Raw genomic sequence first — 22498 nt, 5'->3', positions numbered from 1 at the left:
TACCTGTCGTCTTTCTAGAAACACATGGCATTTTTCTTAGAGGCACATGGCAGTTTTTGTTAGGAAGGAAAACATGCGCAAGAACAGACATAAATTGCCATCAAAATACATTCGCTATGACCTAAAATTGCCAGGCAAACCCGTTCGCTTACCATCCAGCCCCCAGCTACCGGTCACCAGTTAGCTTTCATGTTTAGAATTTCATGAATACCCTTGTACACATCTAGGACATTTCCAACATAGGCCCTCAAATCGCCTCTATATGTCCTTTGCTGGAGTACAAACACTTTTCGTCATCCAATTTTATCCCCCAAACTTATGGACGTCCAAACTCTTTCAAACTAGAAGCAATTTTTTTTGGAGGGGGGGAGGGCTTGTTTTGGGAGAGTCCTGTGGCCACCACGTCGGTCATCCATACATCTCCTCTCTTTCCTCAACCGCGACAGACACATGCATCGAGGAAAATTTAGGGGACATGGTTGAATGACCATCTCCTGCATTACCGTTCACGGACTGATTCCTACCGGTTCATGGACAAATATTGTCCATTTTAAGGGTCAGCGTTGGAGATGTCTGGCAGCATCCAGTATAACCATCACGGGAAATGCTATAAGCAGCACTTACTTACTCTCACATAGTCACATGATAAGATCGTAGCTACGGAGAAGCTGGCAAGAAGAAAGTAGAGAGAGAAAAATCGTCTCCATGCATGATCGATCGATGGACTATGCAGTACAAGGGGAAAAGCTAGATGGACAACTAAAGGACGTACTATAGCACGATCCCTTGGCTAGTAGTGCCCATTGGTCGTGGGCGTCTCGACGTCGACATGGCCGCCGTTGCCGTTGCCGTTGCCGAGCTCGTACTGCTTGCCGTGGCCGTTGGTCACCGAGGTTAAGGGCAGTTCACCGGCTCCCTTGACGCTGACGTCGGAGACTTGACTGGGGCTGATGTCGTCCTTGCTCTTGCCCCAGATGATAAAGTAGAGGCCTGTCACGATGATCACTGCACCAATCACACTGAAAGCACAAAGGAAATGGTATCATTAGTATGGAACGTTCCACTGCTGCATGCATGTATATTTATCCTGGTCCATTTTGATATGGTGGCAGGCAGCACTAATGTACGTACCTTCCGAGAGTGATCTCCTCTTTGAGAATGATGGAGCCCATGACGGCGGTTATGATCATGCTGAACGGGCTGAAGGCCGTCACGAACACCGGGCCCCTTTGCCTTGACACGACGCCCTGCAAGTAGTACGCCACGCCGGAGCACACTATGCCGGCGTAGACGACGGTCAAGAGGCGGCTATCGAAGCCGACAACCCAGACCTGGGTGTCGGCGCGCTCAGCAACGAGGGCGACGGCGCCGCTCATCAGCGAGCCCATACCGCAGATGAGCGCCGTGAGAGACAGCTCCGCCGGGTAGCTCCCGAGCGTGTTGGCCTGGAGGATGAAGAAGCCCGGCCAGATCATGCAGGAGGCGATGAGCATTACGGTCCCGATCAGCCAGTCCCGCGCGGCGGCGACCTGGCCACCGATGGTGGCATGGTGATGGCCACTAGTCCACGGGAACCGCACGACAGGGCCGTGGTACAGAACCATCAGCACGGCGCCGGCCACCGCGAGGACTGTGCCAGCGATCTTGGCCTGGCTGTGCAGGCTCCGCAGCCGCACCTTCTCCATGCGCAGGATGAGGGCCAGCACGAAGGTGACGGCCGGGAGTGTGTTGAGGAGCGCCGTCGCGAACCCCGCCGAGGTCAGCTTCGCGCCCATGAAATACAGGTTCTGGTCGAGCACCGGCCTAAGAGACAATGGGCACCTACGTGTCAGTCGGTAATGAAGAAAGAGTTCTGTGTAATTAACCATACGGACGTACTCGAGAAATGCGAGCCACATAATCTTTATGAAGATGGTGGTTGTCATCTTTGGCCTCCGTTCCCTGCACATGTTATACGTTTTATCATGAAATAATGATCTAGGAGCTTGGTAAAAATGAATCGAAATGAACTCGTATAAATAAAATTAATTGTACGAGTGGATGGAACTGTAACCGTGCATGCTTCCAGCTGACATGTGGCGGGTTCCATGCATGGTAGGACCTCCACCAGTGGCCAATCAGGGCACACTGCCTTAGTGGAGGTCGTCTCAAGTGCGTTTACACGTACGTAAGCACAAATACCGCAGACAGACCGGATAGCTAGCTGCATATACCTGCTTATGTGTCATTTTCTACTTCTGCTAATTAATGCACTCTGATTTTCTTTTTTCTTGACAGAAGACGTTTTTATTGATTCATAATAAAGCTGAAGGGAGATACAAACACAATGAGCACATACCTAATCTCTGCAGGACTAGGATGCACATAGTCAACACAAATGCACACACATATGAAATCAGCTGGGGAAGAACAAATTCATACAAGACCGAAACTATGCACGAGCGAAAAAACCGAGAAGAAAACCCTAAAGCGATTGAAAGAATGATCGAAGTACATACCTAATGGTCTTCTGGGCGGGAGAGAACAATAAACAGAAGTACCATATGGTCAAATGGTTTGAGATCTGCAAGCCTAAGGTCCAGGGAGGCTTGGGAGTCATCTCCTCCAAGCGTATGAACATTGCCCTCCTGTCTAAATGGCTTTGGCGGATCCAGACGGAGGAGGGTGGCCTGTGGCTTCAGATTATTCGTAGGAAGTACCTTCGTGGGCAACCACTCGCATTTGCCTCTAGATCTGGAGGATCCCAATTCTGGCAATCGGTGATCTCTCTACTTCCGGTCCTACGCATTGGGACCTCTATCCAGATAGGTTCTGGATCGGCCACCCTCTTTTGGTTGGACCGATGGGCGGGACCCCGCCCTTTTGCAGAGCGTTTTTACGCACTATTCTCTATCTGTGTTAGCCCGCAGATCTCTGTGGCCGCGGCACTAGAGAACCTTGGAGCGATTGCCTTTCGTCGCACCTTCGGGGCGCTCGAACTTGTGCAATGGGATGAGTTACTAGAATGCATTGCCCTGCATCCTCCTTCCTTGGAACCGGATTCGATCTCCTGGCACCTCGAGCCAAGTGGTAGATTCTCGACTAGATCCCTGTACCAGGCGATTTTGCCTACACCTGGTCCAGTGGAGCTCACGGTGCTCTGGGAGATCAAACTCCCCCTAAAGATTCGTATATTCCTATGGCAATGGGTTAGAGGACGCCTCCCCTCGGGCACTGAGGTCCGTAAGCGTAATGGACCCGGGGATGGTCTTTGCCCCATCTGTCTGGTTCCGGAGGACTGTAACCACATCTTCTTTCGGTGCCCGGTGGCGCAGTTTCTATGGAGTTGCTTCCGGGAGGTCGTTGGAGGCTCATGGTGCCATGACAACACCCCGGATTTGTTCAGGGGGGCCCTCCGGCTCCCCGGGCCTAGGCGCGCTCCCATTTGGGTCGCGCTAGGCACCCTTGCTTGGTCACTTTGGTGCGCTCGCAATAAGTTAGTCGTCGAACGAGTGATTCCAGCACGCGTGACTGATGTGATCTACAAAATGTGTGGCTCCTTGCAGCTTTGGAGTCCGCTTAGCAAGCGGAGCGATCGAGCCGTCATCGACAGCATCATGGCGGGTCTTCGTGCTTCGGCGGCTTCCTTCGCTCCTCCTCTGCCCCCCCCCCCCCCCCTCCGCCTCCTCCTGAGCCAGATTAGCGCCTTCGCGTTCTCTTTTGGGGTTTGTTTTGCTGTGCCCCCAGCATGTTTTTTATGACTTCTTGTACTTGAACCTTGTGGTTGGATGCTTGTTGTTGGATGCTTGGTGGTATGCTTTATAATATAAAGCAAGGGGAAACCCTTTTTCGTGAAAGAATGATCGAAGAAATCCAGCAACGACCATTGGCACCAATCATATCATGACAACATAATGACTATGAGTAAGGTTTTTCAAAGGCAGCGCCTTTAGAATCGAAATGACCATCAATTGTCAGTTCGTTGATTCTCACCCTAAAGATCGTATCTAAACAAACTCGAAGCAAAGCTTTCACCAAGGTAATGAACCCAAGCGCCGCCATTGCCAAATATGACCAACTAGGGTCTGGCCTATGATTTTCACCCAATAGTTTTTTTCTCGGGTACTCAAGAAGTACCGCCAATAGGATAGGTGTTTAGTCATCTAGTCCTATGTTTCGCCGGTTGTGGCATTCTGTTATTTTCAAATTTTCATTTTGATTCTTGCTCCTTTTGTGGGTTGTACTGGACTGCAGACCATGTTTCACTTTGGTTCGTTTAAATAAAATGACCGTATGCATCATTCTGATGCAGAGGCCGGGGGATGTCCTCCTTTTCAGAAGAAAAAAAGAAGTACCACCAAATCGAAGCCCTTATCTGATGGCGCCTTCACTTTCCACGATCCTACATCTACATACGCGCATGATCATGACATGAGATTCCACCCAAATGATGACCATGCCCCCACAAGCACCAAAGAGAGTTGCTTGCCACACAAAACGTTGAACGAAGAAATATCAATGTCACACACATGATGATGCCATTCATGAGGGGGAAGATTACCAATCGGGACGCTTGGTCAGTCTCATGACATCCTCCCAGGTGGCAGATGGTGTCAAATCTATATCAGACAACACCACCAGCCCCACCTGCATCCTCTGGCGGCAGAGGGGGGGGGGGGGGGGGGGGGAGGGGAGGTCGCTAGGAGCAACCGTAAGGCAGATCCATGGTTGCCTATACTCATGCACTCTAATTTTCTACATATCCATATGTTCATGCTTCTCGATGTGGTACGTACATCTACACGTATTTGATTTAACTCGTGATAAAGAAAGTCCCAACGGTGCTTCGAGCGTCGTCGAAGGGAGTGTGATGGTTTGTCTCCGGCGGATCTCGCGGGATTCGGTTGGCGTTTGTCTTCGGTGGATCCATGTAGATCCGGTCTTCGTTCATGTGTGTTCGTATGTCTATAGGTTGGATCCTTCTGATCTACGGCTGGTTGTAATGGTCTTAGGGCCTTAGCATGATAATTTTTCAACTGTCTACTACAACAAGTTTTGCCCGGCTCCAGTGAGGGACGTGCGATGACGGCAACGTGTCTTTGGCTCGCTCCAGTACTTGTAGTCGTCGCTATGTGCTCGACGTACCTGTATGTAATTTTTACTTTTGGTGTTCTTTGTATTACCTTGACAGTTGATGAATACGGAAGTTTTGTTGCAAAAAAAATGCTGGTACAAAAATGGAAGGTATATCAAGATGTGCATCTACACTTTTCTCGATTAGGTTCCAAGAGTGGTGGTCGTGTAGCTTGTTGCACCATCTAAATGAGACAAAAAATGAGAATGGACTGAGCAAATTGTACGTGTTTGTTTGCTCGAGATCGTGGAGGTGCACGTTTGGCAAGTTGGCTTTTTTAATTTTCCCAATCTTCCTTTACACAATCTATCTGTTTGTTCAGTTATCCCTAGATCCTCGAAAGTTGGTCTAAAAATAATGAACTTTTTTAGACCGGAAGTACTTGCCCGGGCTTAAACTAAAGCCTTTTACAAGTTCAAACAAATACGTTTGAGAGATCGAAAAGTCGGAAGACGTGTGATACATGGCCAGAACTAGGCTAACATAGCGGCGCAGCGCCAAGCATAGGCTGCTATATAACTGGACTGAATCATAGGCTGCTAACTGGACTGAAATAAATCGATCGAATCCTTTCGGGCTTCCGCTACTCATCCATGCTTGCATGCATGTGTAAGTGGTGCTCTGTAAAATTTTGCAAGTTGTGGTGTAATTTTATGGTAAACCATGTGGAACCATCTACTCTAATTAACAACCGAGAGCCCTTGCTTGGATATATGATGGTATATGAGAGAGTAGTCAGTCCATCTGTCCATGCATGGATGGATGTAATTAGCTAGTTACCTCTCGAAATAGAAGGCGAAGGGCGCCATGAAGGCGGTGGCGACGATGTTACGGTAGACGACGAGGACGAAGTGGCTCATCCCGGCCTTGAGGGACGACACGGCCACGATGTTCATCCCGGCGAACCCCACCTGCAGCAGCACCATCGCTAGGTATGGCTTCACATCGTTCAGAACTCTCCATCCCATACCCATCTCTCTCTCTCCCCCTCTGTCTGGCTAGCTAGCTAGCTTCTCTCACTCAGCAGCTCGAGCTCGATGTGAAGCAATGGCTGTGACTAACGAGGCGATGAGCTCACACGGGAACCGTCTCCTTTATATAGACGCGCTCCGTCAACAATGTGCGGCCAACAGAACATGTAGTAGGGTTCAGGAGCTGGACGCCAAGTGTAGCGTAGCCCATGGGTGGATCCGAGTCATGGATGCGCCTGCCTCAGCATGCCCTTGTGTCCCAGTGCGAGCTTAGCTTGACAAGATGTAGCAGCAATACTTGTTAATTCCGGCAAAACTTGTTTCAACAAGTCCAACCAAGCTATCAATCAAAAGTGAGAGAAAAGGCACATTTCTCGTGGTCACGCGTCTCCCACGCACATTCCTCCTCTTCTGTTTCTCACCAAGAAGACACGATGCGATGGACTAGTGCCGAGAGTGTGCATAAATTTACGACCGGGGTGCTGCCTCTCCTTGTCTGCACAGACGAGGAATGAGAGGGGCGTCCACCTGAACGCAAATGGACGCAATTATGCAGGACGCAGCGTGTCGCAGTACCATCGGCGATCGACGACGTCCGGCGCCCAGTTGCCATGCCACGCCTAATGCTAGCTAGTGAGCCATGGTGCGCTCCGGTTAGGATTCACACAATCCCCTGCGTCTGTCCATCCATGGCCGCACCTCCGTCGAGTCAGAGAGATTGATCACTTTGCCTTCCGTTGAAGCCTCTGTTTGACCCTTCCAACGCATGCATCCATGAAGGTTTATGCAACCCGGCTGCCTGCATGCATGCACGGTCGTACCAGGATGACGGCCTCCGGTTTGATGGTACGGATGACGGGATTATTAGGCACGGGTGCTAGATGCGCTGCGTCTCATAGATTTACTCGAAACAGCCTTTCGCCCCTTTATAGATAAAGGCACAGACGACCGAACTGATACATAATGGTGAGAAAACCCTCATACAAGCACAAGTCAAAATGAAAAATAAGAAGGCACCGAGCGAGTGGCACAAGTGCCACTAAGCCAATGTGAAACATGAAAAGCAGGATAGGCCACTCCTAACACACTACAACCAAGACAACTTAAAAGGACCGGAGCCGTGCCGCTAAGAGAAACCACCGTGCCATGACGATCCGAACACAACACCAACCGTCTCAGTAAATTTCGTTGCTTCACAACCCACAGTGCTTTATATGGAGTGCTAGTTGGGCTTCTTTTTTTTTTTTTTGCGATTTGAAGGCACTGGGTTGAAGCGTTCGTGACTTTTAAGGAGTGGTTATTCTTATTTCTCCAAGTTTTGTATTTCTCCCAGGCATCGTCTAGCACTGGAAGCAAATCTTTGCTTTTGTCTGCCTTCCTAAACATCTCTGCAATCTGATCTTTAGAAAAACACAGGTTTTTTCTTCAGGCACCTGTGTAAGCACCTGCCGTTCTACAAGGCCTTAGATGCGCTGCCGGATCGCTATAATATAAACATCTCTAATCGATCCGTTATGGAGTAATTTAGAGGAGCAACGATTGAGTATCTTTTAAAGAAGTATATTTACTTTTCCAAAAAATTGTGATTTCTAACCCGTCTAAATTTAACTCCCTAAAAAAATTAACACAACTTTGTTTATTTTTAGGCCATTTAGTTAAACTTCACTATTCAATTATTTTATTATAAACGACATCCTGGTCATATATTTCATCAGTTCTTTGCCAAGAGAATCAATCCAAAGAAATTCTGTTGCTTCCCAACGCACGGTGCTTTGCATGGAGTGCTAGCTGGGCTGGTGAGATGCGAGCGCCGAGAGGAGGAGGACATACGGAGAGGCAACACGGAGCGACCGAGGTGGCTATGTGGTTCAATCCCCATCGAATCCCTCCAAAATGCGACGAGATCGATGACTGGGTGCGTCGAGTCCGGCGACAAGCGTAGATCCCTCGATTTAGGTGCCGACGACGAGAAGCGGCCGAATTGAGGTGGGGGAGGAGTCCGTCTACGGGTGGTCGGCGGTGGCGCGTGGTGGCCGGCGAAGACAAGTAGGACAGCATCGGAGTGGATGAGGAGCGGGGTGGGAAGGGTGTGCGGCCGAGGGGGTAAAAATTTACTCCACGTGTGGGAGACCAAATCACATCATATACGATAGCAAATCATCAAATATAGTTTTTTTTAGAAAAGGAGGATGACCCCGGGCCTCTGCATCTGAGCGATGTATACGTCCACTTTATTAATTATTCTCACAAGACTTTGTAAAGTCATACAACAGTAAGACTAAAGCCGCCGTCTAAGTAACAAACTGTCGCTACACCTATTCAGTTGATGAAGGGGCGCAGATAGCCTGGGCCTAATACCAAACAGACATAGCAGCCAAGCCTAACATCTAAGATCTGAGACCCCAACCTAGCCACTTGCTGGGTTTGGGGCACACACACTGGTCCGGCGTGCTCTCAGAGGCCGCCGCCGCCAACTGCCACCGCTCCATCTTCAGAACTGTACTGATGCATCAACCTTGCTCGGTCTAGCTATCGTCGACGCCACCACGGCGCCCAACGGCACCTCCTCCCTGCGCGCAAACAGCTGAGCACGTCGTGGTCGCCACTGATGCACCTCAGCGCCATGCTGCCAAGTACCACCAGCCGACACAACTTGAAGTCCTTGGAAGATCTGTCGTGCGTAGCACCTGCCGACCAGACATGACAAAGCGTAGCACCTGTTGGTCAGGCGTGACTTGACATCTCCACCGAAACTCCGTGCAAGACGAAGCCGCTCCACCTCCTGCCTCTGACTTCCAGCGCTGCTCCATAAACGATGCTCCCAAGAGAGAAACGACACCGCAGTGTCGCCATCGTCCGATCTGGAACACCAGATCTCAGGGTTTCCCCCGGAGCAGCACGAGTGGGTCGATAGTAGTTACACGACGATGCCTCCATCAAGGTAACGGCGAGAACGCTGCCATCGCCTGCCGTCTGCTCGGTTTTCACCGGCAACCATGTCTCCCCTACTCGTATCCGGGACTAGATGATGGATCTCGAGATCCGATCACCAAGCCTCTGGCCGGCCATCTCTGGAAGAAGATGACCACCACGTCCACCAGCGTCATCACGCCGGGCACGCGTCGCCGCCGGCACCCCCAAGGCCGACAAGCCCCGACAAACATCACGCCTCGCCAGCCGCCATGGCCCAGACCCAAGCACCACCAGATCCAGATCGGATCGGGGTCAAGGACTCCAAGCCGCAGCCGCCGCGGAGGCAGCACCACTGGACGGTGCCCTGCCCTCCACCCCGCCGTAGAACCGAGTCATCGCCGGAGCTCCGCCGCACCACGCCGCCAAGCCACCGTAGGAAAGAACTCGCGCCGCCGCCAGGGGAGAGAGAGAGAGAGAGAGAGAGAGACGCGCCAGGGAGAGACCCGCCGCCGCCGGCACTGCCTGGGCTTTGCCCGGCTGTGTCCCTCGGCGGCGGCGAGGGGGGAGGGAGGATGGAGGAGGGCCAACGGCGGAGGGAGCTAGGGTTCCCCCGATCCTGAGTCACCTCAGAGAGGGACGCGGAATGAAAAATCTCCTACGGTGGCAGGCCAACTAACCTGGAGACCTGTCACGGATAACAGCACCACCTGCAGTTCCTCTGAGCACCCAATCATCAAAACTTGCGTCGAGGTTCAGTTTCATATAGCCCCTGGGGGAGGTGACAATCCTCCGCGTTTCACTTCTTCCTTTAGCGAAGCTACCGCTGCATAATTTGACAATGAAGCTCCGACAGGGCACGGTAAATTGAGCCGGTGATTGGGTGTGCTCATCATGAACTAGTTTTCTGCTCTCCCACCACAAGTGCCAACGGCCAAAGGCTATCGTCAGATCGATTCTTCCTTGGCCTAGCAGTCTCAAACTATTCGGGTGTGCCAATCAGATGTTCAAGGATAGCTTCACCTGCATGGTCACGGTGCATGCCTTGGAGATAACATTGCTAAGGCCTAACTCTTACCATACCTCCCTTGTCTTTTCGAACACCCGGAAGGTACTTGATAGTCTCTGGCCCCTCATCATAAGCTGAGCATTGCGCCTGTATCTTCATATATATGTATATCGGCCAGAATTGCTTGACACACGACAGTGCATTGCTCTCCACAAGAATATTTTGACTTTTGCCGGGCAGCTCGAACTCCATAATTTCTCCCAGATTGGGGGCATGGATGAGTTAGTGTTGGCGAGGCATAGGTGATAGGTGTGTGCTAGGTTTGACACGAATGAAGGTACTGTGCGGGCTGTATGTCCCCATGTGCAACAGGAGCGACTGAACAGGGCCCCCAGCATCGGAGGGCCCCAAATTGTTTGTTAATCAATGTTTCAACTGAGGCCCTAATACTACTAAATAACAGTTGGAAATATTTTACGCCAAGCCACCTACTATCCACAATTACCATCCATCAATGCATTACATGCTATCATCAGGTCTTTTGAGCTTGTCCTTCCAACTGGTGTAATTCCGTGCGAAAAATTACAGTGGTTGACAAAAACATTGATTCTTTTTCTTTCGCACATAAGACCTAATTTTGATTTGCACAGGGCCTCCGATTTCACTGGTACGGCCCTGGTACTGTGGTCTGTGGAATGGCCTATCCACTATCGCTGGCCACAAGCCCACAACCACCGTCTCAGTGTCTCGCGGCTTCTCCACCATCTCTTGTTTTCGTCCTGTACGACGCACTTTCCATGGCATGCTGCTAACTGGATAGGCACATTGTCTTTCAAAAAAAAAACTGGATAGGCACATGTAAAGTCGCACAGCCCAATTTTTAGATACATTATAACCGCGCAGTTTTCCTGGCCTCTCACGCCCCTACTTGTTTCAGCCGTCAGATCTCATGATGTGGGCGTTTTTGGCCGTTGGATGTTCATTTAACGCAACAATTTTCTGGGCCGCTGCTCCTTCAACAAAATTGGAGCACTGTGATTGACTAGGCAAAGAGATTCCAACGGGCTCTCAATGCGCATCGGCCCAGTGGGGCGACCCAAGTCCTCCATTTGCAGACCTCGCCTCTCCCTTTTGTCATCAACCCTTCTCTGATAACGCTGACGGCGGCAGTGACTCTGGGCGATGTGGATGCCCAACCAGCGGGCTGCCCTTCCTCCGCGGCGATGTGAGTTGATGCTGCAGCGGCGTCCCCTCTTCCTTATTGACCCCGGCAATCCACCTTCACCTTTCGCGTCACACAAGCTCACTGGGACGTCAGCGTGTCCAACTAATGGCACGACCGATTTCCCACCTTCACCCTAGGCGCCGGCGCCTGATTTGTACAGACCAGTAGCAGCGCACAGTCCTCCCGATTCGATGTGACTCGACACCTCAGGCACCCTCACCACGTCCGCCTGGCCTTATTCACCAAGAGAGAATTCCTTATTTAACATTAGCTTAAAATTTTGTGCCTTATTTAACATTGGTAAAAAATTTCTTCCTTATCTAACACCAATTCTAAAATGTGTTCCCTTTCTAACACTTCCATCCATTCTGAGTACTAACGGTGTTAAATGACACGTGAGAAGACAATTTTACCCCTGGCGCAAATTATGACCAAAATTGTTCACATACTAAAAAGCAATAACTTTTTCTGTTATTAAATACAAGATTAGGCAGAACCTCCCTTGTAAACATGCAAAATTCCATATCTGGATTTAAATTATTTTGATATTTAGTTCAAAAATTGGGCACAACCTCCTTTGTAATTTGATGCATATCCGATCACACAATTCACATATACATATTTTGCAACATTAACAGAAATAAAGTAAAGTGTTAATCTTGTTGTGATCACAGCCAAGCAAACTAACTCCTCCATTACAAACATTGCTAGGCAATCTGATCATTAACTAGATGGTCAGTACTCCTAGCTGCTACTAACATTGCGTTCAAATGAGCCTCTGTATTGCTACTACTAACATTGCATTCCCAGGAGTGCCATTTAGCCACCTGAACAAGCCCATGTGGCTGCGCCCGGCCTGAAGCTGTTGCCGATGCCAACTTGGGGACACCCTGACAGGAACCTCCAGCCAGCTCGGGTGCCCTGGCCAGTAGCTACGCCCTGGCCTGATGCCGCTGCAGCCGAGGCACCGCCTTTGCCAGGCGTTGGTCGACCGCACCGCAGCCCGACGCTGGCGCGACCCCACCGCTGCCCCGCCGTCGTCATCGGTCAATGCTGGATCCACAGTCGCGCCAAGGCCTGAGCCGTCCGCAGCCGCGCCCTGCCCGTCGTCCGCGGCGCCATCTCCCTCCGCACTCCGCAGCACCGCCGCCGCCGCCGCCGCTAGGCCTGGGAGGTTTGCTGCCGCCGCCGCCGCCTCTAGGGTTGGGGAGAAAGGGGAAAGAGAAGAGCTCGGGTCGGGAGAGAATAGAGAGCCCTGGTTCGGCGTCTGTTTTTCTATTTTCTCATGCTTATGGACAAGGGCAATTTCGTCCAACTATAAAAAACTGACATCAGTTAAAATCAATTTTAACAGTGTAGGCTAACGGAACTGACGGAAGTGTGAAAAAGGGAAAGAAATTTAAGGTTGGTGTTATATATAAGGAAGAACTTTTTTTGCAGTGTTAAATAGGGAAATAATATTTCTATACTCCTATATAGTGTATGAGCATGGAGTCATATGGACCGTTTGATCTTTCTTATCCGACGACTCGCATTTAATATTTTTATCTAGAGGTTAACATGGCTACAGCTACACCGTCGGATAGACTAATCAGACGGTCCACAATGCAGGGATTCGCAGTGGCAGGCATTGTGGCCACTGTGCAGCGTATCCCTCTCTGAACAGGCCTGTACGCATGCATGATTCTTCCATCCCTGACCAGAAAGTTCTGTCATCCTCCCATGAGTAGTACGTACTCCTCCGGTCCTTTTTATTCTGCATATTAGAATTCTATGAAGTCAAACTTCACAAAGTTTGACCGTATTTATATAAAAAAATATCAACATCTGCAATGCTAAAGTTATATAATATGAAACTTTAAGTCATGACACATTTATTGATATTGATTTTAGATTGTGAATGTTGGTACCTTTTTCTATAAAGTTGGTCAAACTTTACAATGCTTGACTTCAGTCAAATCTTATATACGAACTAAAAAGAACCGGAGGGATTGAGCCTTCAGTCAAAGTTTGACTGCGACTAGCAAGCAGAGAGAGACAGAGATTGAGCATGTCACCTTTAGCAGTACTAGTAACTACAGTACTACACAAGCAAACAGAAGAGAGATAGGAGAGGGATTAGAAAATTCTGATATGCTCACGTTAGTACTAGCAACTAGCTAGCAAATTAGAGAAGGAGAGAAATGACATGCAGCGGTACACCGTATGGAAAGGTACTATTTTTTGTAATCAAACTAGAGAACTGCAAATTAAATAGAAGTATGTATGTGGCACACCTCAAAACAAAGTATGAATGTGATCTATGTTGTAACTAAATATCTTTTACCTTCGCTCATAGATCCGTTTGAAAAATATTGTAGAATGGCTTTCCTTTATTTTTACTAATAACTTTTGTGTATAGGGGTCAATTTTCTGAATAATCATATGGTTTAGAACGATAATAAGAGACTTGAAGGGATATCATTTTTTTCTGTAGTACTATAAAACGTCAAAACCTGCTACAATTTTTCTAATTTTTCTTTACTGTTGATCATGAATTACTTAATGAGCTACACGAATAAGCTCACCATAGTTTAGTTGATGATACAATCGTGAATTACTTCTTTTTTTCCTACAAACTTTGTGAGATTAGCAGATGTATCTTAGTTGAATAAAATAAGTAAATGAATACTAAATAAAATCAACAAATTTCCCTCGTAATATATGACATTTCACAACACGTGCATGTCACATGCCATTTACTATTTAAAATAGTGTTATATAGGGAATTTTCTCATTCACCAACCCGCGTCTGCGACAACCCAATTTTGCAGGTAATCCGGTTCTACTCCTCTTCTACCACCCCTCTTCCCTAACTCCGTTCAATGATATTGCTCTCACTATCCGTTCCAATGCACTCCGTCACTTGCTAGCTACAGTCTCTTTATTTATCAATGCCAGTTTCTGTACCGATAAATATGACAATCTGCATGGAGCCATGGAGTATACATCATGGAAGAATGAAGTGAAAAGAATTTATGTACTGATGGAATAATAAAATCTGTAAAATGACAGTTCAAAATTTCTCCCAAAATAAAGTGAAAGGAAATGATGTATTGTATCTGTAATATTTGTTGGCTCAAGATCAATCGGGACTGTTCAGTTTTTAATATTTGGATTGTTCAATTTAGGAATATATGCGATATTTGAATTAAGAGATGGAGTATCTGATTGCGTTGCTAAAGGTGCTCTCAAGGTAGTTCACTAACCATCTTTTCTATTCAGAGTGAATGTGTGATATAGTTATAACGACTCGCTGTTTGGTTGTACAATTTAATTCTATATAGCTGGCATTTTAATAATGACAAGTCCTCATAACAGTCACAGATTTCTTAGAACTTGTGGCATGATCTTTTCTTATTAACAACCATCACATATATGTGCTTTTATTAGGTGGATATCCAAATTAACTGAAGAAACGTGTCATCTTTTGCTAGGCTTTGAACAATGTCATTATTCTTATTGGTCAGATTGAGAAGGTATGTCTCTCAACCTCTCAACTAACATATACTTTCTTTTTCTTCTTGACATTGTTCTGACATATTTTTCTTCTTGACATTGTTCTGTCATGAAAGATAGGCTTCTTAACTGACCATGAGCTATGTTACAGGATCTAGCTGAGCAATTTCACATTGATAACTTAGTAGTCAGGTAACTTGATGTGTCATTGTGTAACAACAGTACTCCGCTGGCCTTTCTGTCGACGTCGAAGACCTCTAGGTGCTGCTCTATCTTTTATCCTGATCTATAATTCTATCATGCCTTCTTGTTTGCTTTCATCCAAAACATTATTGGACAGAACCTCTCGCACATGCGTGCTCTAAAATAGAATTTTCTCTATTAGTGCACAACTTGAATATGGTTTAGACCAAAATTGTAGCAAATCAAATCATCGGACCTGATATCGTGTGCGTTTATCTGGCCTAACAAATACATCGTACATAGAAATGAGAGATTCTGGTTGTAACCTGCTTCTATGCTTGCGACTTAGGTCTGTTTTTCGTGTGTGTATGGAGATACTGTTTAGAGAGGATCATGCTTTCAGTATATCAATTTATTTTTATTACCACCTGTCCATAAAAAATTCGTAAATATAACAAGGTCGTGGAAGCTCTTCCTATTCTTAGGGATATAGTTCAATGCTCTTCCATTTCACTGATTTTTGTGGGTCCCAAAGAACACAAATTTCACATGATTCTGAATAGGTTTTTGTTAACAGTATAGCTGATTAATTTATCAGCTTTTACATTTGTCATCAATGTTTCTTCTGGCATATCGCTTTGCAGCACCAACCAGTTCATGGCTTTATCCTGTGATAGCCTAAAATCAGAAAAACGCTGCATTGTTTTATTGTCGTTGAAGTTCAAATGGATCTCCCATTGCTAATTTGTAGTATGAATTTGCGCTTCGCATTATTAGATGGACCTAAAAGAAATTTACAGCAGTGGCAGACATTTTTATAAGACTAAAAATTTCAAACACATAGTTGCGCCCATGTTACTGTTATCTACAGTAAAATTATAGCTGACTTAGATTCAAAGCACGCAGATGGTGTACTTTGTTATTACCAGTTAAGGTCTTGTTTTTCATTAACGTTGCTGCATTAGACTCATTTGCTCCATCAAACTCATTAGTTAGACTTTTTTTCGTTCTACATATCCTACTTCTGACACTGCTGGAACCTGCACTCCTGGCCTCTGTTTATCAACACATGGCACATATGCAAATAACATAAGTTGGTGAACTCCAAATTGATAATCCAGATTATATAGTCCCCATACCGAGGACTGTGTTACTCCGAATTTAGAAAGTAAATGTTATTTTTCAATCTGCTATTTACAAAACAATGAGTAGTTGCCACTTGCTTGTCTGAAATAGATCGTTAATTTGTAGTAGCTTTAGTTCTTAAAATACATTTTTAGCCTGCAGGTTACTTTCGTAAGAAAATTAGTACGTCGTTTAAATTATTTCTATTTGGAATGGAGATTTCTTCCTTTGGTAACCATTACTTTCAAATTATACAGATCCAGATGGATACAAATTTTTTTTTATCATTTAACACCGTGTTAAACTATATCAGATATCAACTATAGTATAGTTTTTTTCTCCTTCCTCGACATTCCCTACATTGACCAGTTCTCAGTGTTTATGCAATTTTGTGCCAAAGAGTAAAAAACAAGAAGATTTAGCTTTGATTCCAGTTTTTGGCGCTCCTTGTGTTGGTAAATTTGTTACATTATAGTAGTGATAAGTGATAATCCATATAGAAATTATATTACCAATTAGATAATCATTCATGGGCAGTGTGAGGGCCTGAGGCACTTCACACATTCGTTTGAGAGAAAATTTGTTTGGCCTTGGGAGATAGTCCATGGAGTCCTTTTTTTGGTCCTTGGATCTGCCATTATTAGGTTATATTCTTCATCAGACAATAGTTTTCCTTGCATTTTGTTCCGAGCAAGTTTTGTCTCTTTGGTATACCTTTGTACCATCTGCTATACAATTATTGCAGGTTTGGTGTGCTAATTCACTGCTCATACGAGCACGCTAAAGTTGTTGTTTTTGTTGGTAAGGCCAAAGTGTTCCTGGAAGTTACAACAGAAGGGCTTACCATTTCAGACACGAAAAAATGACAGAGCTCTCCTTTCTTAATAATGTTATATCTTTGTAGTGGGCCTGTTCAGAAAAAAAGAAGTAATGATCACTGCTATTTCCAGACTTGAGTATGTTTGCAGTTTATATGTATGGATTCAGTGAAATTATATGTGCCATATCGTGATTCCGACAAAGTTATTATGTGGCTTGGATCTGGTTGTGATCATGTTTCTAGATACTAATAGAATTTGTATCTTCTATTGTAAAAATGGACGGGTGCGGCAACGCGCGCCTTCAATGGTCTAGTAGTAACATACAGTGTGTAACTAACGATGCAGAGTAAGAGATAAGGTAGTATCATATCCGTTGTTCGGTGGATGGGTTGCTGCACACTTGAAAAGGGCATCACACTCCGCACCGCCTTCAGTTCTCGTATGAAGTGTGATCAGCGGTCTGGCCATGAATCGCACGCACTCACCAGCCGCACACTTTCTCTCTCTGGTCAACGTCAATTGGCAAGCCCTGGGAAAGACAAAGGAAAAAAAGGTATTTGCAAGTTGCCTGGAAATGGCATTTGCGATTAGTCGATTTTGGGAGAAGAAGATGGTGAGCTGCTGTTTCTGGCAAGGCCTCGCTAGGACTTGGCTGGAGACGGGGATGATGTCTTCGCCCTAGGGGGTTGACAGTGTAGGGTTCGTCGTCGTTGGATAATAGAGCAAGGCTTAGAGGATGGATGGAGACGGTAGCGTACCGGAGCCGGTGGCTTGGCAGGCACTACCGGAATAAGCATCGGTCCCGACGGCCACATCTATGCCGACGGGGGCCGTAGGCATATATGTAGGTATGCCGATGGCCTAGCGGCACCCGTCGGTATAGGAAGGCCGTCGGCATAGCTAGGTCTATGCCTACCGCCCCCATCGGCATAGAATGACCGTCGGCATACCTCGTTCTGTGCAGACGGCCCCCGCCGGCATAGAGGGGCTGTCGGCATGCACATGGGCCCGGCGTCCCACTGACAGACGGCGGGTTGACACCGTCACATATACGCATAGCCGTGGCGGCGGCCGGCGGCATAGATTGCTTGCCATGTGGTACGGCTATGACGACGGCTTCGTCATAGGCATTATATTAAAAAATCATTTCTTTTTTTAGTTTTAATCTTATTAATTTAAATCTGATTTATGTAAACTTCAACATAAATTCTTTCAGACCCAGACGAAGAGGCGTGCGTGACAACACCACTGGTCACGGCTACGTGACGGGGGACATGGATGGGAAGAAGAAAAGGCGGCGGGAGAAAGATGGAACCTAGGGCAAAAGTCAACTGATGGATACTTGGATTTTTTTTCAAGCAACTTATGACAACCCAGAAAGGAAATATATGCTCCCTCCAGTTCTTTTTAGTCCGCACATAAATTTTGTCCCAAGTCAAAGTATCTCTACTTTGACCAAACTTATAGAAAAAATATTAACATTCACGATGTCAAATCAACATGGTTAGATTCATTATGAAATGTACAAGACCACAAACTCAGATTACATGTATCAATGTACTTTGCAAGTCAGCTTTTTTCGTTTACTGGAATCATTAATACGCCTCGTGCATACAAGGAAACTGAGTGAAGCAAGCGGTTGGCCATCATTATGACTGACAGGATGCTAGTACGAGAAAAAATTATTAATTTTGTCTCAATTATTGTTGGTGGCCTTATATAGATACAAGATGTTTATAGTGGTCTTATATAAACAAATGGAGGGTGTATACATATTTGATATTGAAATATAAATTTAATCAAACTTTACAAAATTTAACTTGACACATATTTAATATGCGGAGTAAAAAGCAATGGAGTACCACTAGTAGAAAAAGGGTCAAACGTGAAGCACATTAGTGCCGGTTTGAATTTGAGCCGGCACTAATGTGTGCATTAGTGCCGGTTCCAACGGCTAGCCGGCCGCTCTCATTAGTACCGGTTCGTGGCGAACCTTTAGCACCGGTTCGTGCCACGAACCGGTACTAAAGTGAGTGGTGGCAGTATGCTGTCAGTCCGGGGCCCCTTCAGCACCTTTAGTACCGGGTCGTATCACGAACCGGTGCTAAATGTCGTCCTACGTAGACCCTTCGTCCACCCGAGCTCGCTCTGTTCTTCCCCTTTCCCCTCTCCTCTCTGTTTTTTTCCCTCTTCTTCTCAAGCTCATCACACATTTTGCCTAAAATTTGTCAAGATTTGAAGGCCCCCATCCATTCAAATGATCACAAAGGTTAGCAAGTTTGTCCTTTCATCTCTCATTGCTAGATTAGCTCGTGCAATGCTTTATATAGTGATTGATTTTTGAGTTTAGTAATTTGGGAGGAATTATATATATGCGCTAGTATTTGATTTATATGCAATTTGAGGTCAAAACTAACAGTTAGTTTGCATATGTAGGTGTGGTTTACTTAGTACCTTCTAAATCTCCGTCGTAACCACCGTCGATCGCTCGCAACGTCCCGTCGCCGGCACCACCTTGTGGTGAGCCTCTTGTTCATGAAGTTTTATATAAAAAATTGATGTTTGTGTGATTTGGATATATAGTTACTCGTATAATTATCTTACCCATACGTTGTTTGTTATACATAGTGCCATGGTTTTGATATCCGTCTCCGTCGGCCCTCGTCCGGGTTATGATTCGGATGTGGTATATTCTCTTTTAAAACTATTCATTGCATTTCGTGTTTATGACAAATTATGCCCATCAAGTTGACATAGATATTTGTATGTAGGAGGTAGTTGAACCGGAAATTCCAACCGACCCTATTGTCGAGAGGTTAAATTTAGTTGAAAGAGAAAACGAGGATTTGAAGGAAAAATTGAAAAGAATTAAGGGGGAGAAGATGGAATTGGAGTTGCATGTTGCCGATGTCGTCGATGATCACAGGATTAAGATGGAGAAAATGCGCTTGAAGATTAGAAAAATTAGAAAATATGCCATTCATAGTGAGGCTTGGTATCATTATACTGTTGGATCAATTGTTACCTTAGTTGCGATCTTGATCGCATTTGTTGTTGCATTTAAATTCTTTAGCTAGAGAGTTATTTGTTTGTTGCATTTAAGTGTTGTATGATCTTTATGTATGAACTTTATGTATTGTATTAATTTGGTGTTTTCGGTGATGTGTATTGAAGATGAGCCCGCAATGGATGTACGATGACCGATGCTCTCCCGACTTCATTAATGGCATGCATACTTTTCTGCTTGCGGCTGAGGCAAACAAGCGGGCGGATGGTTTTATGCCTTGTCCATGTGCTAGCTGTAAGAATGGTCATAATTACTCTATGTCAAGAACCATTCACGTCCACCTGTTTGAGTCCGGTTTCATGCCCCACTATAATGTTTGGACCAAGCATGGAGAAAGAGGGGTTAGATGGAAGACAATGAAGAAGAAGAGGACGGCGACAGCTATCCTGGCCATGGGTTTCCTGAATACGATGATACAACAATGAGGGAAGAAGCTGAGCCGGTAATGCGGGAAGAAGATGAGCCGGCAATGCGGGAAGAAGCTGAAGAAGAGACATCGGATGAGCCCGTTGATGATCTAGGTCGGGCCATTGCCGATGCAAAGAGAAACTGCGCAAGTGATTTGGAGAAGAAGAAGTTGCAGCGCATGTTAGAGGATCACAAAAAATTGTTGTACCCGAATTGCGTAGGTGACAAGAAAAAGCTGGGCACCACACTGGAATTTCTACAATAGAAGGCAGAGAATGGTGTATCTGACAAGGGATTTGGAAAGTTGCTGGTAATAATAAAGAATATGCTTCCAAAGGACAACGAATTGCCCGAGAGTACGTACGAAGCAAAGAAGGTTGTCTGCCCTCTAGGGTTAGAGGTGCAGAAGATACATGCATGCCCTAATGATTGCATCCTCTACCACGGTGAGTACGAGGATTTGAACGCTTGCCTAGTATGCGGTGCATTGCGCTATAAGATCAGCCGTGATGACCCTGGTGATGTCGAGGGCGAGCGCCCCAGGAAGAAGATTCCTGCCAAGGTGGTGTGGTATGCTCCTATAATACCACAGTTGAAACATTTGTTCCAAAACAAAGAGCATGCCAAGGCGATGCGATCACACAGAGAAGACCGTAAGAAAGACGGAAAGTTGAGAGTACCCGCTGATGGGTCGCAGTGGAGAAAAATCGAAAGAAAGTACGGGAAGGAGTTTGCAGATGACGCAAGGAACGTATGGTTTGGTCTAAGCGCAGATGGCATTAATCCTTTTGGGGAGAAGAGCAGCAACCATAGCACCTGGCCTATGACTCTATGTTTGTATAACCTTCCTCCTTGGTTGTGCATGAAGCGGAAGTTCATTATGATGCCAGTGCTCATCCAAGACCTTAAGCAACCCGGCAATGACATTGATGTGTACCTAAGGCCATTAGTTGAAGAACTCTTACAACTGTGGAATGGAACAGGTGTACGTGTGTGGGATGAGCACATGGGGGAAGAATTTGACCTAAAGGCATTGCTGTTCATGACCATCAATGATTGGCCTGCTCTCAGTAACCTTTCAAGACAGACAAACAAGGGATACCGCGCATGCACGCACTGTTTGGACGATACCGACAGTATATATTTGGCTAATTGTAAGAAGAATGTGTACTTGGGACATCGTCGATTTCTTCCGAGCAGGCATCCCGTAAGAAAGAAAGGCAAGCATTTCAAAGGTGAGGCGTATCACCGGACGAAGCCTCGCCACCGTATTGGTGCTGATGTACATGATATGGTCAAGGATTTGAAGGTGGTCTTTGGAAAGGGTCCTGGTGGACAACCTGTTCCGAATGACGCTAACGGACGCGCACCCATGTGGAAGAAGAAATCTATATTTTGGGACCTGCCCTATTGGAAAGACCTAGAGGCCCGCTCCGCAATCGACGTGATCCACGTGACGAAGAATCTTTGTGTGACCCTGCTTGGCTTCTTGGGCGTGTATGGGAAGACAAAAGATACACCTGAGGCACGGGAGGACCAGCAATGTATGCACGGAAAAGACGGCATACATCAGGGTCATGCAAGCTACGCTCTTACCAAAGAAGAGAAGAAAATCTTCTTTGAATGCCTGCTCAGTATTAAGATACCGTCTGGCTTCTCATTGAATATAAAGGGAATAATAAACATGGCAGAGAAAAAGTTCCAGAACCTAAAGTCTCATGACTGCCACGTGATTATGACGCAACTGCTTCCGGTTGCATTGAGGGGGCTTCTACCGGAAAACGTTCGATTAGCCATTGTGAAGCTATGTGCATTCCTCAATGCAATCTCTCAGAAGGTAATCGATCCAGAAATCATACCAAGGTTAGAGAATCATTTGGTGCAATGTCTTTTCAGTTTCGAGTTGGTGTTCCCACCATCCTTCTTCAACATCATGACGCACGTCCTAGTTCACCTATGTGAAGAGATTAACATTTTGGGTTCTGTATTTCTGCATAATATGTTCCCCTTTGAGAGGTTCATGGGAGTCTTAAAGAAATATGTTCATAACCGTGCTAGGCCAGAAGGAAGCATCTCCAAGGGCCATGAAAATGAGGAGGTCATTGAGTTTTGTATTGACTTTATTCCTGACCTTAAGCCGATTGGTGTTCCTGAATCGTGGCATAAGG

General features: G+C 46.2%; 1 protein-coding gene across 1 annotated transcript; it reads right to left on the bottom strand.

Annotated features, from left to right (window-relative positions):
- Window positions 1–476: 476 nt before the first annotated feature.
- On the bottom strand, window positions 477–2619 carry LOC123131058 (WAT1-related protein At1g44800). The gene is made up of 4 exons (XM_044550824.1): window positions 2499–2619; window positions 1879–1941; window positions 1132–1803; window positions 477–1019 (listed from the first exon to the last, which is right to left on the bottom strand). Exons 1-4 carry the CDS (start codon window positions 2597–2599, stop codon window positions 791–793), a joined length of 1065 nt encoding a protein of 354 aa, XP_044406759.1. The 5' UTR covers window positions 2600–2619; the 3' UTR covers window positions 477–790.
- Between the last annotated feature and the right edge of the window lie 19879 nt (window positions 2620–22498).

This window comes from Triticum aestivum, chromosome 6A (assembly GCF_018294505.1).
Source record: "Triticum aestivum cultivar Chinese Spring chromosome 6A, IWGSC CS RefSeq v2.1, whole genome shotgun sequence".
NCBI classification, from domain to species: domain Eukaryota; kingdom Viridiplantae; phylum Streptophyta; class Magnoliopsida; order Poales; family Poaceae; genus Triticum; species Triticum aestivum.
The sequence above is the reverse complement of the archived record's forward strand: the minus strand, read 5'-3'. Positions and strand labels throughout refer to the sequence as shown.